The sequence below is a fragment of the Serpula lacrymans genome (assembly GCF_000218685.1).
Source record: "Serpula lacrymans var. lacrymans S7.9 unplaced genomic scaffold SERLAscaffold_12, whole genome shotgun sequence".
Taxonomy (NCBI): domain Eukaryota; kingdom Fungi; phylum Basidiomycota; class Agaricomycetes; order Boletales; family Serpulaceae; genus Serpula; species Serpula lacrymans.
Genome location: NW_006763301.1, coordinates 336,830 through 352,033, shown reverse-complemented (window position 1 = coordinate 352,033; position 15,204 = coordinate 336,830). Strand labels below are relative to the sequence as shown.

The window sequence follows — 15,204 nt, the reverse complement described above, 5'->3', positions numbered from 1 at the left end:
CCGCCACCTCAAAATTCAGCCTTTGACTTTCCATGGCAAGCTCAGGTCTGCGTCCATGGCTGGCAGCGACGAGGTGCCTCAAAAAAACTGCTTTGCACCCCTCCAGACAGCCTGTACGTTATGCTGTAACATCCTTCAGCAACAATGAGCCTTTAAAATCTGTGGAAGACTGGCGAAGATTTCAGGAGGACCGGGCGGAATTCAAAATGCTCAGTATGTTCATTTTTGTGGGGGCAATGTACAGTGCTAAATCGTTCTTTACAAGTGGAATACATGGGCCAATATGGCTCCTCTCAAACGCGAGACAACGTCTTTCAGCCTCACCATAGTTTGCACAAACCGTTAGCACCGTCAGAGGCAACTCTCTCGGCCTTGATAGCAGCTGGCGCTCATTTGGGACATTCAAAGTCATTAATGAACCCCAATTTCATGCCATATGCATACGGAGTACGTGCAGGCATTACAATCATCGATCTCGATCACACTCTCCCACTTCTGCGAAGGGCAGCCAATTTGGTGCGGGCAATCGTGTCGAGGGATGGTACCGTAGTCTTTGTGGGCACGCGACCGGACCTTCGCGTCACGGTGCGGAAGGCAGCAGAAAGGATTGGCCCACAGGCTTTTCATGTTGGAGAGCGATGGCTCCCAGGAACTTTGACGAACAAACTACAAATGTTTGGGCCTGAAGTCTCAAAGGAACAGCGCATCGCTCCCGACCTTGCCATTTTCCTCAACCCGCTTTCAAACATGCACGCCATCCGAGAGTGTGCAATTCAGCATGTTCCGACGATTGGTATCGTGGATACAAATGTGGATCCACGTATCGTCATGTACCCCATTCCGGCAAATGACGAACATCCTCGTACCGCTGAGCTCATTGCAGGAATTCTTAGTGTGGCTGGTAGAGAAGGTAGACTTATCCATGAGCAAGAAACACAGAGAAGGGCGCAAGCTAATGAGAGATTCAAGAGAGGCAGGGAGAAGAATGCCGCAAAGGTTTCGACAGTACACGATTAATGTTCATTATACATTTATATAATCTCTCTATCTACTTTGCAACCTTTGCTTGTTCTTGCTGCAAATCATACCAGTATCCTATAAAAAAGCTATTCAGCTATCGTGTGACATTGAATAAGAAAACTGGTACTCACGTTCAGCCTCTTTCAACGCCCGTACATTACCTTGCAGTTTGTTGAGGGTCTCGACATATTCGTCCTCCTCGACGCTATCAAATACGATACCACCCCCTGCTTGCAGATATGCAACACCATCTTTGAAGGTCATGGTACGAATAGCAATACATGTGTCCATTTCATCATCGGCAAAGTCAAATCGACCAACGCCACCCGCATAAACTCCACGACGTTCTTGTTCCAAGCCAGAAACAAGCTCTATAGCTTTGATTTTTGGTGCACCAGACACAGTTCCTGCGGGGAATATGGATCGGAAAGCATCGAATCTGTAACATGTTATAAGCTGCTTGGTATTCACCGATAGCTGGTAAATATAACACTGACCTTGTTAAACCATCGCGTAGCATCCCCGATACTTGCGACGTCAGATGGATGACGTGGCTGAATTTTTGCACCTGCATGAGGTGGTCAACCTTGACGGTTTCTGGTCGGCACACACGGTTCACATCGTTCCGAGCCAGGTCAACAAGCATAATATGTTCGGCACGGTCCTTCTCAGAAGACAGTAGCTCTTCTCCCAACTTTACATCCTCTACAGATCAACGATAAGTTCTAACGGCAAATACTCTTGGAAAACAATGCAAACCTTCTGGACTCTTCCCTCTCTTGATGGTGCCTGCAATAGCGTGGTTGAATACTTTGTTGCTTTCCACTTTGCACAGGGTCTCCGGACTGGCACCAACGATCTGAAGTTCTCCACAGTCCAGGTAAAACATGTACGGACTGGGATTAACCTGACGCAAGTGACGGTAGGCGTTGAATGGGTGCAAAGACGTTGGACGAGCCAGCCGCTGAGACGGGACGGCTTGTATTATATCACCTGCTATGATATGTTCTTTCAAAGTCGTCACGAATTGCTTGTATCCTTCCTTTCCCACATTGGACGTAGCCTCGTTATCCAGGACGATGGGAGGTTGCGGAACTTCCTGCGTCACCGAGCTTAGCACCGATTTTGCCAGCCGTCTAACCTTTGCTACTGCCGTTTGATAAACGAAAGATAGGTTGGCTGCACCTGCATCCTTCGGATAAAAGACGTGCGATACAACCTTGATCGACTGGAAGAGGTGATCGAAGACAAGTAGAGTGTCCGCAAGCATGAATATCGACTCGGGGATATTCAAAGGGTCTTCCAGCTGCCGAGCAGTTTTGGGCTCGAAATGTTGGATGCAGTCGTATGCAACATAACCAATGGCGCCACCAGTGAAAGTGGGGATCTCAGGAATCTTGATATATTGATGGACAGCTAATTCGCGCTGGAGAGCCGTAAGGGGGTCACCGGTGGTCTCCTCGTTTGGACCAGTTTTGATGACTTTCAGTGGATCTTCGTAGAGAGAGGGTCAGGTTAGGCTCGATTGGATCTGAGGAGCTTGCTTACCGGCACCAACGAAACTGTACCGTGCAATGTTCTCTCCAGCGATGACAGACTCGAGCAGAAAGCTGTATTTAGAGTCTCTCGCTATACGAAGGTATGCCATGCATGGCGTTATGAGATCTGCTGGTAGCTGGATAAAGATCGGTATGCAGTTTCCCCGCTTCTCGCGTATGATTAGTTGTTCTACAGTCGCGAACGAGGGCTGGGCTGGTAATTTCTGAAAATAACGATTGAATGTCACCCAAAGACACGAATAAAAATACAGCTTACTTGGGGATTCATAACGATTTTAGAATGGAAAGATGGAAATTAGATAAGTGAGTCAATGAGCAAGTCAGTTAAAATACCCAGATCTATTAAACCGGCCATAGTATCGGCAAATTGGCTATGATAAATTCGGCGAAATGCTTCAGGTTGGCGGCAGAGCTGGAACGGCGACTGAATCGCATCCAACAACTGTTGTAGCGGCTGTGGTTCTCACTGATACAAACCATCACACGGCTTTCTACTTTTGTACACGCCCTTGCACTTCTTCTCAAGTATAATTGCTGTAATCTTATCTCGTATATCTCGTCCAGGAAGGCCCACAGAAAAAGCTCGAAAACCCCCCGCTCCAATAGAAGTCACGAAAACCGTGAAATACACCAATCCTCGTCCTTGGGGCACTGCATATTCCTTTACTAGCACCTCCATCACATCTCAGCGTTTTAATCAAAATCTGAGGTGCATCTAGACGCGATGATTACACCGCGATTCTCCTGCAGCCAAAGCACCGAATCCGTGATGGTCTCCATCTACTGTCCATCAGTCCGAGTACGTGCGGTCATTTGCTATGTCACCGATCCATCTTACCGTGCTTTCCACGGAAAGTAGGCGTCAGATGTCGAAATAAATGTGGATGAAACCTTGGTGACCGTACACATCAATCCTTACTTCCTACGCCTCAACTTCGCACATCGACTCGTGGAAGACGACGAATCATCAGCGCAGTATGATCCGGGCACTGGTTATCTGATCGTCACTCTCACAAAAGAGGTCAAGGGACAAGAATTTCCTGACCTAGATCTATTGGCAAAGTTGTTGGCCCCTCGACAGAGTGAACCAGTGAGCGCGCCTACGATTGAGGTCATCGAGACCAGCGATGCCCCAGAAGAGGATACCGAGGAGTTAATCCGAAGAACGAATGGTCTGACATTGGAACAAGAAGAAATATTACAAGGTGTGGTTTATAAACATAGGTTTTTGACAGCATTCTCACATCGCTTTAGCTGCTGAAAATGACTGGCAGCTGCCACAAGCTGTCCCTGAACCTTTACCACCTTTACACCTGACTACTACAAAATTCTATGGGTTCCTGGATATGCACTCTGGATATTTCACCCACGTGTCTCATACTGAGAATGAAGTGAATGAACTTGGCACAGATGTAGAAAGTTGCCCGGTGGAGGAACGACGAACTAGGCGACTGAAATATGAAGAGGAGAAGTGGGATGCGGAATACTACATGTATGCGTCCACTATTCTTGATTTACAGTTGTCTCAATATGCTGCAGGGCAGACTTCGCGGACGATGAGCATATTCAAGAATTGTTAGTCTGGCAACATCCCTATCTCACTCAAGACGGCGATCCTGTATATACGGAAGCGGAAAATATGATTATGCTTCGCCTACCACGCAAAGAATGTAAGATATATTTCCCTTGGCAAGAGTCAAAGTTCAAACCCACTAATCTTGATCATTTTGCTAGATATGCCAACTGCTGATCAGCAGCATAATCTATATTTGACTCTTATCTCGGTGCTTTTCTCATATGCTTACGATGCTCGCACGACACTGCACGATCCTACCTCTGAAAGCGCTTGGACTATCTGTTCGTTGACGCCCGCGTTCTCTGCTCTGGATGCTCCTCCTTATTGGCAGGCGCAAGACCAACCTTTGAGTTCTGGTGAAGCCGTTTTCAGCACTGAAGAGATTTTATCCACCTTGGTCCAGTCGTATCGCCGTGTTCTTGCATTTCCACTCTATCGTTCATTCGTTTTGGCCGATTCGTGTCGTATGGACGTTGCCAAAGTCTTGTCTAGGGGAAAACGTATGGCCTTGCGATGTCTGCTGGACTTGAAAAAGATACTGGATCATCACGACATATATTATGTCTACAGCAAAATCTGGGTTGACGATTTGTGTGTATGGATCCAAACGTTAGGAAGGTTTGTTATGTTATTCGCGGTGTTCATCTCTCCGTGGCTGACCTCATTACTTGATAGTGACGAAATACTAAAAGGATTAGCCAAAACTATAGAAGCTTTACGATTGCCGAAGAGCGCTGTGGGCTGGGATCTTGAGGAGCTGGAAGCTGTCGTGCTTCAGACTGCCGAGAGAGACAGCGACAGCGATGACGATACTGGGGAATAACACCGCGGCGGAGGTGGTTGTGTTCACCGACATTAGTAGTCTTTTTTATTACTTGGAGTATCATTCGAATGTAGGTAAGACTCTGACTAAGCTCATGGCAGAAACAACAGCATATCTGTTGCTTCTATGTATTGTAGCCGGCCCGCGGCAGTTTGCGCGTAGTGTACTGACAGAGAGACAAGCTCAGAGGTGATGATCTTACGCATTCGTTTATGGCACACACTTCTTATCCGTCATTCGGTGCAAAATGGGCAAGATACGTTCGCGCTACGTTCGGGCCAAGAGAACATCGTCCACAATCCTGATTCAATTCCTAAACGTGACAGCGACCTCCAGGAGCGGACATCTCCTCCCATGCCACTTCAGACTCCTATATGTTTCAGCCAATGATATATCGCTGTTCACGAATTTTTACGTTTTCTCGCCTCAGATCCACTGCAGGCAGGTGTCAATCGACGTCAATCTCCTATGGTGGAGGCAGTGTCATTTAGCAGTCACACATGTGGCTAGAGAGTTGCCCCCACGAGAAGCGCTCCCGAGTACGGCGTAGCGCTGCGTAGACTAACAACGCGTCAGATTCTCAGCAGCACACTGGCAGAGGGCGAGCTACGAGTATTTGTAGTAGTACCCGGCTAAACGGAGTGCTATTTCAAAGTGCCAATTACTAACGACGCTCTCAGACTGCTCAAGTCATGCTAACATTGGTGTGTCATGCGGGCAGAATGTACGGTATCGGGGAAATGGACTGGAGCCAACTCGGAAGACCGCTTTGCTGGACGACTATTTGGAAACGATACCGTGACAGTCACTGGGTTGTCCGTTCAGCGCTCAGGCTTGTGCACGATGCACACTAAAAAATTTACTTCCAGTAGTGAGTCCATTCGCCCATAGAAGTCCTTCTGTTCGTGCCACATACTAGTATTTGCCCGCGGTCTTCGAGAAATCCATATAGCACACCAGCTGATATACGTACTTATGGGATTGAAACCGAAGTCTTCTGCAATCTCCGGCGATGCGAGCCCGGTCATATAATGAGCTGCCGCCATCATGATGATTTCCAGAAGTCGAACACGGTAGCCAGCGAGGCTGACATTCGTTGGTTCTTTCCCAAAGATAATTGATGATGATGATGATACGAAGTCCCTCCTATTCATGTCAGTCCACATATCCGGATGGCCAGGCGTTATGAAGCAGACCTAGAGAGCGAGTTTGGCCGATGATGCGGCGCATGTGCTGTACGCGTACAACGTGTTCGATGGACGACCGCATGGGCAACGGCCGAACGAGTGGCCGATTCGAAATCGGAATTCGCCGCCGACGCTGCCTCCCATATCGGCTCTTCTCGGCAATCTCAGCAGAAAATGGCAATCTGAATACCTTTTCTATACCGGGCTCGATCATTTCATGTATGCCTCATCAGACGTACTCAAAGATGAACGGCATCGCATTGCAACACGTCAAAGCAAAGAAAGGGATACATGTTCTCGACCACACTATATATCTCACCCATCGTTACTCGTCACGCCTCGCGCGTGCACATGTGTATCTGCGGGCATCACATCATACCCACTCTGCCCTAGGTCAGCAGGCAGGGCTGCTGTTTCATCCACTTGCTGCGAAGATTCCAGAAGGCCTTGCGCTTCTTCCTCGTCACCTTCAACCAACGTAGGAGAAGATGGGGGCCGGATGATCGATGGAGGGTTAACTAGGTTGTTGAATAGGAACTACAGGAAGCAATCACATTCGGTCATCGTCCTTAGATCATATCGTAGCTTCACTCACAGTGCCATAACTATCCGTTTCCCATTGAACAAGCTGTGAGTTTATATGGTTCTCCCATAGAACAACTTCTCAGACTTACACCAACAGGGAGAAGCCCAAAACTTGAAGAAGCGATATCGGGAATAGCAACTTCTCCCATCCCAAGCCAAGACTAATGACCCAGATGGATAAAGTCCTGCAAGTGTCAGTCAAGCTCCTAGCTGTGGCGCTTACGTGTCTCGTCACGCTTAAACCGAAATAGTTGAACAGCGCGATACTAAACGCAATGGCAACACCAGACCAAAGAACGGATGGAGTGTAGATCATCTGGTACCACCCACGAGGGAGGTCAAAGAATGGCGAGCGAGATGAAATCGAAGGTTGAGCCAAGATGGGAACAAATAGCAGAATGGTAAGAAATCCAAAAAGACCTTCGTATCCAACAGCCACTAGGGGAGCAACAGAGTACCGAGACATAATCTTTTCTTCAACCACGAATTGGGTCGCCGTACTGCCACGAGAGGACGGTTATCAATGCCTCTTGGAAAGTTCCATGAAAGATGGCACGTACAAGATCTGAGCGAACAGGATGAAGAACACCCCTAACGGAAGGTGAATAACGGTAAGCCGAACAGCATCACCAGAAGTACTGGCTCGACTATCTTACCGACGAGAACTTTGGTAACTTCTGGTTCTTCGATAGGGGCTGGAGAATCAGCAATGGGCACACCCAACAGTTGTAACGTCTCTTTGACGGCATCTTTGATGAGAGATCCGCTGTAACCAACCAGAGAGACGCCTGCCATAACAGTGATCAGCGATATCCACCTGAAGTAAAACGCCGATTTAAATCAGTAAAGAAGTGCGAAAGGTAACAACTGGGAACTTTACTGATATAGCCATAGTCGGCGATGAAGGAATATAACACTGAGAACACCAACAAACAAGACAAGAGCACCACGTGTCATCTGATAGATAGAAACAGGCGTGTACAATAGACCAACGTTCATCAACTGTAAAACGATTGACGATAGATAACATATGTATTAGCATAGGTAAACAGGAGAGATAACACCCGATGACAGAACACCAAAGCGAGAGATGATACAGATATTGAAACACGAGGAAGGAACGGACCGTTGTTCCCGTGAGGTCACAGGCGGCTGGAAGCCACAAAAGTAATATCTTCCAACCTCGCAGCTCCTGTGTGGGTGGGGATAGCTTATTCGAAGTGTGAGCATCTTCGTCGGCATCGGCGGGAAGGTGGACGGGTGCAGATTGACGCCTCGTTCTGAGCCACGTGTAAATGACGGGAAGAAAACCTGGATGTGAACAGGTGTTGAGTAAGGATGGGAAATTAAGCGGGGGAGATGAACAGGATGGAGGTGCAACTGACAAAGCATTTCGCCGACTAGTGCGGAGGGTTAGTGAGACAGACTGTGACGGTACAAAAATAAGAAGACGGACGGAACATTTGGAGGGTCTGCCAGACAGGCTGTTCGTAGAGAACATGATGGGCTTGGTTAGGGTCGTCGCAGTTCTCGACGCATTGCATGTCCTATACGGCTAAGGTTAGGCCACTGCTCGGAAAGAGGTTGGCAAAGATGCTTGCCTGCCACTTGCTCCATAACGAGTTACTCGAACCCTATCTGAATGTCAGACATGAGGACTTTGATGGAGGCTAAACCCACTAACCGTTATTATCATCCCCGCAAGGAGGACTGGGATAAAGAATGAGGAAGGCATTGTTGTGGTCGGGTGCAAGAAACGCGCGTCGTCGATGCTTGGTCGACGGTACGGTACAACTGTGGCAATCCTGTAACGGCAATGGGACCGAGTAACGTGTGACTGTGATGTGACACACTGTTAGTCAAAAATCCTTTTCTCTTGTTACATAATCTTGGTAGAATTCTTGTAAATCGGAAGATGAATCTGGAATCTTAGATGCAGATTCTGCGATCAAGTCACAGATCACGTCACATTTGCAGTCACGCCGTGCTTCTTCTCGTTCTCTCTCCATAATTTCTAATCCATTTCTGTCTAATTATTTATCTTATGCTTCTTTTCCCTCTCTGACCATCGCTCCTCCTTCCACATCCTTGTCTCGTCGTCGTCGTCGTCGTCGCCGTTGCCCTCCTCGCTGCCGCCAACGACGACGGTCACCCCTCCTCCCCGCCTTACCTCTGACTATGGTGAAGCTCATTCTTGTCTCTCCAAAAGGCAACCAAGGCGTTCGTTACTTTCCTTACCATGGTTATCTTGGGTTGACTCCCTTGAAATTTGAAGGATGTGCGTCGTCGCCATTATATACCTTGCGTAGTCCAAGGCGTGCTCATTATTCCATATTGCAGTGGTTCGCACACAGTTAGAGCAAGATGGGAAGTGTCTGCCTGCAAAGGAAATCACTGTTTCAGTTCGATGTTATGAGTCCCGCCAAGGTCGTCTCGGAGCCCTACACACAACTGTACTTGCGGATTATACAGTTTCACTGTGGAAAAAACCAGATCATCAAGACTACGCCGATATTGGCGACTCGGAACACCAGTTTAGACTATCTGTTCCCGTCGATGTCCCGTCTCCTAGTACTGCAAATTACTTCCAGGAATACCGCGTCTTTTGGCGGATCGAAGCCAGTATGTTGGTTTTCATGTCCTTCCTAGTTCTTTTGTCTGACCCTTTCAAAAAGTCATTTATCATGCACCGCTCACTGGCGTCGGCTCTCGTCAAGCTAGGTATTATGATATACCATTAACTCGTTACGACGTCCCATCGCCGGCCTGTCCTCCATCCCCAATCACACCTTTGTCTCCATTCCAACTGAGTTCGTTGTCCAACAAATCACGGGCGCCCGTCATACGTTACCGTGTCTCTGTTCCAAGTACTCCAGTTGGTCCTCTCGATATTGTATCCATTGGCGTCCACATACAGCCCCTTGACTCCACTGTACATATTCGTAGCGCCACCGCCATAGTTGAACGTCGAATTCAGCTTAATGATGCACAATTGGCTTCTCCAGGCCCTTCAACTCCACCGATACCTATACCCTCATCTTCCTCAGGTCAAGCATCATCATGTTTTCAATCTCGCTCTGCACCATCGTCATCATCAGAATCAGTATCACCATATCATACCAGCATGCCACCACGCAAAGATTCCCATCTAGCCATGTATGCAGATGAACCCATTTTCACCAGATCATCATCCAATTACCTCAATTATCCTGCATCGGCTTCGAGCTTTTTTTCGGAAAACGACACACGCCCTCTTCTTCCCGCTGCCCCGGCTACTTTCCCACATCCTCAGAGCGGTGCTGGCGATAGGGTATCCACCACCACGCATATATTCGCCGATGTAGAGTCCCCGGGGCGTTTCACTCGAGATGCCAATGGTGTGTGGAAGCAAACACTTAGTTTTTCCTGGCCCGAATCCAAGACCGTTAGTCGTTGGGCGGTGGGTGAGACGTTCAAAACCGACACAGCATCAGTGAGATTCTTTGTCCGTGTCAAGGTACGCGCTATTTCTTGACATGCCGTTTACGTCTCACACAATTTGCATTCACAGACTGTCGTCTCTTCAGCAACCAATAATGCAGAGTCTATTGAGCTGGACGAACAAGAAATCATTGTAGTATCAACGAACGCGGCTCAGCGCCAACTGGCGCTTGCCAAATACAACGAGCTCTTGCTAGCATCCAGCACTGCACGCTCTAAATCCAAGTCTCCCCGGAGATCAAAACGCCCACCTGATCAACTACCATCGCCCCCTCGTAGTCCCAAGATGGGTACTGCAATAGACGCGCCGCATACGGCCCCAGTCACCGGCGGTTCCAGCCATCAGACCGAACCATCAGAAGGCCATGGTTATAAACTGTCCTCTGCCTCATCACCTTATCCGAACTCAAAGCCCAAGGGAAGAAATATGAGACGCCCTCATACATCCGCCGGTCCCCGAGATAAACCAACGGGGTTCCATATGCGCGCATATGAACCTCTACAAGGCGAGAATCAGTTGGTCGTGCCCATGAGGCCTGAAACAGCTCTCCCTTCCAGTACAAACGCCAACCGGTCGTTCTCCAGAGGCGCATTCGGTCAGAAGTGGCTTGTAGCACCTCGGATGGAAAGCTCCAGTACAAGTGCGAGCTCCAGCGTGGAAACGGGCTTCAGTGTCATGGAAAGCGCCGAGCATAACGAAGATAGCCTTTTATTCGGAAGGGTGAATCAATTAGAAGTACGGGCATGGGAGGAGGAGCTGGCGCGAATAGAATCTGTGAGCCGTCGGACGAGTGCGGACATGATGGGTTTAGCATACAAGCGGAAGAGGACGAACGTAGAGCGGATTGCTACTGGCCCAAGCATACATACCACATATCTGTATGCTGAGGGGTGAGTGGTTTGGCGTGTGGGGCTCGGACATCTTCACCTCTTGCATATTTCTCGTTCTGTTGCATTGATCATATGTTGTCTGCCCAGTGACTGTCTTGTCGCATGTCTATCTGTCTTGTTGAACGAGCATTACTTATTGCCACCATCGAACCCCTTGCACTGGTACATTGTCTAGGATTTACAATATTTGTCTATTAGTCTATGCGATGCCCAGCGTACATGTACAGTTTAGAATCCAGCTGTTTCATTTCTGTGTCTTAGTCAACGCAAGTACAGCCACCTTTCCGGCTCCTTTTCCCGCCAGTGTATTTCCGAGGCTCACCTGAACCACACTTGAGAGAAACACATACGTTGTATTTGGGACGGAACGGAGACCATACGATGTCGAGCTTTCCTTGGATCAGAATGACCTTTTTTGCCAGCGGCTGTACGTTCCATCTTGATAATCTCTTGCACCCAAAATACTTATATCGGTCATGTGGTAATATATGGTGTTCTTGGCTGTTCTCTCATCTCAAAATCCTGATATCTAAACACTATGCTGGGACTCAGTGATGGGGATAGGATACGGTATCATGCGAGGTGCGTTCATGTGCCGTCTTCTCTGTGGGCCTAGCTCTCATCCATCGACTCTTTCTCTTTTGGCTGCCCTTATACTTTCTGCCTTGTTCTCCATCGGTAGCTACCACACCCACTCCTGAGCAGACGTATGCTGTAAGCCATCCTTCTCGCTGTCCTCCCTTTTCACAGCCCCCATTCCCGCGATTAGCGCTTTTCACCCACTGCGGGCCATCTTTCTCATCATGTGTCCTGCCTGTCATTGAAGAAAGAAAAAAAAAGAAAAAGACACTGCCAGTGGGGCACATTGCTCGGACATAGTCTGGCGTTAATCTGAAATGGCCAGTGATACTCCTGTTTGGCTGACTGAAGTTGTGTTATCCGCAGGCTTTGGCCCCTGACCTCAGGCGAAAGGTTGATGCTAATCGCGCGGCGAGGCTGGCCCAGGAAGAAACAATGAAACGACAGATAAACGCCCAGGTGTGTCTTTCCCATCCTCGCAATCTCCTCTTTTCCGTCCCGGGGGGCTGACGATCCCTATCACTTCGCGTAGCTGGCTGATCCAGACGTGCAAAAGCCAGTCTGGGCCGACCCTTCAAAACCGCGGTAGAAAGTCAGAAAAAGATACCGTCTCGCTCTCGCTTTGGGTTCCGCCCTACCTGAGTACATTCGCGCGGGGTCATATCAATCTGGTTTTCAGAGTTTCGTGCTTTCCAGGACATATCAATATCACCATCATCATCATCATCTCACACTTTGTAATGGGCTCTAAATGTATATTTCTTCCCTCCTCCACGCCTCGCAATATAGTTAGTTCGGAGCCGATTCGAGCCGCCCCCAGGGTGCTGTTCAGTGTGGGGATTCATGCCCTTGGTCTAGGGGCGCATCAATGACTGTATGTTTTCCCTTCGGTAATCACGATACATTTGTCATTCGCTATCAGAACCAGGCTGACTAGTAGTACTTGAAATACATGTGGACCTGTATTTCAGTTCACATAGTCACTCGTCAGCAATTACTTCCGGAACATTGTCCTGATTGATACTCAGTACTCATGAGTAGGCCATATTAAGACTCGTTTCGGTCTAAAGCATAGACATAGGAAAAACTAGATATCACATGACAAAAATTTGGGTAAAGAAATGGGAGAAAAGACACGGGAAGAGAATTGTAGGGGCGATGAATAGAATAGATAACACAGTTGGAATATAAAACGACAGTGCTACAATGACTCGATGTAATTCGTGAAAGGGGAATGTAGGTTTGTGATGTCACAAACGCAATTCCTCAGCTACTTGTTCTCAGTCTATAATCCCGACATTACTGGTCTGGATGTCCATTTCGTTAAAATACGTGACGGCCAACTCGCATTAAATCGAACTGCTCGCGGATGGTTCTTTACCCGTGGCGTGTGGTTCAGACTTATCTAGCAGCGGCTGATCATCCGCTGAAGAGTCCGGGGAGGAAGGTAAAGCATTATACGAGAATTTACCTCCAGGTTCCGCCGAAAACACTGAAGAAGCCAGGAAGTCAGTCTCGGTTTCTTCAAAGGATTATGAGGGGCTTAGTAATGGCCACTGCCAAACGTACAAGTAGCCGAATCTGTCGACATTGACGATTCAACCCTTCCGTTGCCACTGCCAGATATCGGTGGCCTAGACAGATGAACTTGTTCATCACCGGCTGTAGTGCTGGGCATGGAGACGCTGGGTGGCGTATCTACAGCGACATGGTTTGATGGAGTAGAGACATGCTCTGATGAAGGCGTCGCTGATCGACTCCGCTGCGCAGCATTCTGGCTACCTGTACTCCCATCCGCGATATTAGAAGAGCCAGAGGCGTTATTTTCACTGGTAGAGGACAACTCGGATGCAGGGTTAGACGTGGGATGAGAGCTGATACTTGATACATTGGTGGGCGTCGACGACTGACTGGAAGGCTGCGCAGCCGATGTTGACTCGTTCCGAGACTGTACTCCTTCGGTTACTTCCTCTCCTTCATTCTTCCGTTTATCAGCTTCTCTCCTTTGCTGCTCTTCATGCTCCAAAAGCGAAAGTCTCATAGCCTCCATCACCATCAACTGTAGAAGTAAACTGATTATAATCAAAGTTGGTTGCGGTAAGTCAGAATCCGTACCTCTTCCAAATCTTGACCTCCGAGACCCATGGAGCCTAGCAGCTGATTAATGTCAGGGTTTTGATGGCGCTGACGGCGCGATCTACGACTTCCCCCGTTATCAGTAGGTTCATGACCATCCTCGGATGAAGGTAGAGCATGAACCCGACCGCTTGTCACTCCTACTGGGATAAGACGATCCCCAACTTGGCGCATTATAATCCGTCTGTTGGCGCGGCGCGCAACGGTGGAACGTACGGCAGCTAATTTAGCTTCCCAGTCGGGTCGTATTTGATCTATAGGCGGATGTGACAAGAATGTTAAATACTGTATTTTATGATAGGATCAACTGACCAGTTGTAACAACCTCGGGGCTGTCATGACCGAAACTCTTACGACGACGCTTCTGAGTAGATACCGTGCTAGATTCTATGAACGGCTGCGTCTATCGGATTCGACGATGATAAAGAAGAGTGAGAAAGGTAACATCGGGATGAAGTGAACAAAACGGACCGTTCCCTCGCTTCCAATCCCAGCTCGCCATGGAGGGGGCGTATATGTGACGCCGAAATTATCTTGGACGCAGTAAGGACAAGCGGCAGGATCTGATACGAGGTGTGTCGCAGTTGGTTCGTTTCTCTTAATCTGCACAAAGCATTCTGTGCAGATTGACTGGTCACAGCATCTGGAGCGGTTAATGTTTGGAGGGTAATACTGAGTGAAGAGCGATAGAGGTCAGCGGACGGAAGAAGTAGCGTGAGAGATAACGCACCAAGAAACATATTGGACATTCTACAGCACCTCTATAAACAGCAGCCTCTGGACATCGACTTGGTTCCTTAAGGTTTGAGGGACGTTTGCTGGGATTATGACTGGACTTTGTGGTGTCGCGTGAGTCAGCGCCAGGCCGAGGAGGCGGTTGTGCATCTGGATGGGTCGGCTCGGACTCTGGAGGGTCTCTCCTGGCAGCAAGAATCCGGTCATCGTCCCAAGCGTCGTCGTAGTCCTCCAAAGGACGATAGAAAGGGGCTAATTTGCGATCTGCGATGAGTTGGGTGACGATAGCATGATTCCAGTCTTTGGAACCGGTGTAAACGCCCTGAGGAGATAAATGACCGTAATCTACGGTTTCGTCGTGGTGACCGCGCCCAGAGGAGGACGCGCTGTTGCCCATGGCGTAGACGGTGGAAAGGCCAAAAGCCCTATGAGGGTTGTACTGGAGAAGAACTGGGCGAGAGCGTCCGTCTGAATGCTGCCTCTCTTTGACCGCTACAGGGATTAGGTCACCACTGCTGCGTTGCTCCTGTTTGGTCCTGTGGCTTCAACCCTGCGCCGACCGGCCTGATCCAATTTATCTCGAATTTTCCATCCAATAACAGTATTTGCTGACAGAGTCATTCAACTATGCAT

The 15,204-nt window shown here is 48.6% G+C and overlaps 8 protein-coding genes across 8 annotated transcripts; 4 read left to right on the top strand and 4 right to left on the bottom strand.

Moving 5' to 3' along the window:
- Positions 1-19: 19 nt before the first annotated feature.
- On the top strand, positions 20-1,055 carry SERLADRAFT_363187 (uncharacterized protein; the record flags this gene model as incomplete). The annotated part of the gene is made up of 2 exons (XM_007321907.1): positions 20-213; positions 266-1,055. The coding sequence occupies 2 exons, from the start codon at positions 33-35 to the stop codon at positions 1,015-1,017; spliced, it is 933 nt and encodes a 310-aa protein (XP_007321969.1).
- Positions 1,049-2,847, bottom strand: SERLADRAFT_410550 (uncharacterized protein; the record flags this gene model as incomplete). Its single annotated transcript, XM_007321906.1, has 6 exons — positions 1,049-1,095; positions 1,152-1,459; positions 1,518-1,725; positions 1,780-2,514; positions 2,569-2,782; positions 2,836-2,847. The coding sequence occupies 6 exons, from the start codon at positions 2,845-2,847 to the stop codon at positions 1,049-1,051; spliced, it is 1,524 nt and encodes a 507-aa protein (XP_007321968.1).
- Positions 2,848-3,047: 200 nt separating this feature from the next.
- On the top strand, positions 3,048-5,156 carry SERLADRAFT_417445 (uncharacterized protein; the record flags this gene model as incomplete). Its single annotated transcript, XM_007321905.1, has 6 exons — positions 3,048-3,378; positions 3,439-3,784; positions 3,834-4,071; positions 4,119-4,249; positions 4,314-4,773; positions 4,831-5,156. 6 exons carry the CDS (start codon positions 3,304-3,306, stop codon positions 4,976-4,978), a joined length of 1,398 nt encoding a protein of 465 aa, XP_007321967.1.
- A 564-nt stretch (positions 5,157-5,720) lies between these two features.
- SERLADRAFT_398175 (uncharacterized protein) lies at positions 5,721-6,270 on the bottom strand (the record flags this gene model as incomplete). Its single annotated transcript, XM_007321904.1, is given in 3 exon segments — positions 5,721-5,849; positions 5,919-6,210; positions 6,229-6,270. Coding segments are annotated over 2 exon segments (235 nt in total), but the record flags the coding sequence as incomplete, so codon positions are not given.
- Positions 6,271-6,402: 132 nt separating this feature from the next.
- Positions 6,403-8,535, bottom strand: SERLADRAFT_475616 (uncharacterized protein; the record flags this gene model as incomplete). Its single annotated transcript, XM_007321903.1, has 11 exons — positions 6,403-6,702; positions 6,761-6,770; positions 6,840-7,250; positions 7,311-7,341; positions 7,407-7,567; positions 7,631-7,752; positions 7,877-8,061; positions 8,136-8,150; positions 8,207-8,297; positions 8,352-8,384; positions 8,435-8,535. The coding sequence occupies 11 exons, from the start codon at positions 8,483-8,485 to the stop codon at positions 6,481-6,483; spliced, it is 1,332 nt and encodes a 443-aa protein (XP_007321965.1).
- A 278-nt stretch (positions 8,536-8,813) lies between these two features.
- On the top strand, positions 8,814-11,383 carry SERLADRAFT_475614 (uncharacterized protein; the record flags this gene model as incomplete). The annotated part of the gene is made up of 4 exons (XM_007321902.1): positions 8,814-9,028; positions 9,091-9,372; positions 9,426-10,246; positions 10,301-11,383. 4 exons carry the CDS (start codon positions 8,929-8,931, stop codon positions 11,123-11,125), a joined length of 2,028 nt encoding a protein of 675 aa, XP_007321964.1.
- A 62-nt stretch (positions 11,384-11,445) lies between these two features.
- SERLADRAFT_398161 (uncharacterized protein) lies at positions 11,446-12,687 on the top strand (the record flags this gene model as incomplete). Its single annotated transcript, XM_007321901.1, has 5 exons — positions 11,446-11,548; positions 11,674-11,703; positions 11,804-11,835; positions 12,067-12,159; positions 12,233-12,687. The coding sequence occupies 5 exons, from the start codon at positions 11,503-11,505 to the stop codon at positions 12,287-12,289; spliced, it is 258 nt and encodes an 85-aa protein (XP_007321963.1).
- A 31-nt stretch (positions 12,688-12,718) lies between these two features.
- Positions 12,719-14,997, bottom strand: SERLADRAFT_417443 (uncharacterized protein; the record flags this gene model as incomplete). Its single annotated transcript, XM_007321900.1, has 6 exons — positions 12,719-13,192; positions 13,270-13,759; positions 13,816-14,090; positions 14,149-14,239; positions 14,308-14,439; positions 14,567-14,997. The coding sequence occupies 6 exons, from the start codon at positions 14,966-14,968 to the stop codon at positions 13,050-13,052; spliced, it is 1,533 nt and encodes a 510-aa protein (XP_007321962.1).
- Positions 14,998-15,204: the final 207 nt, after the last annotated feature.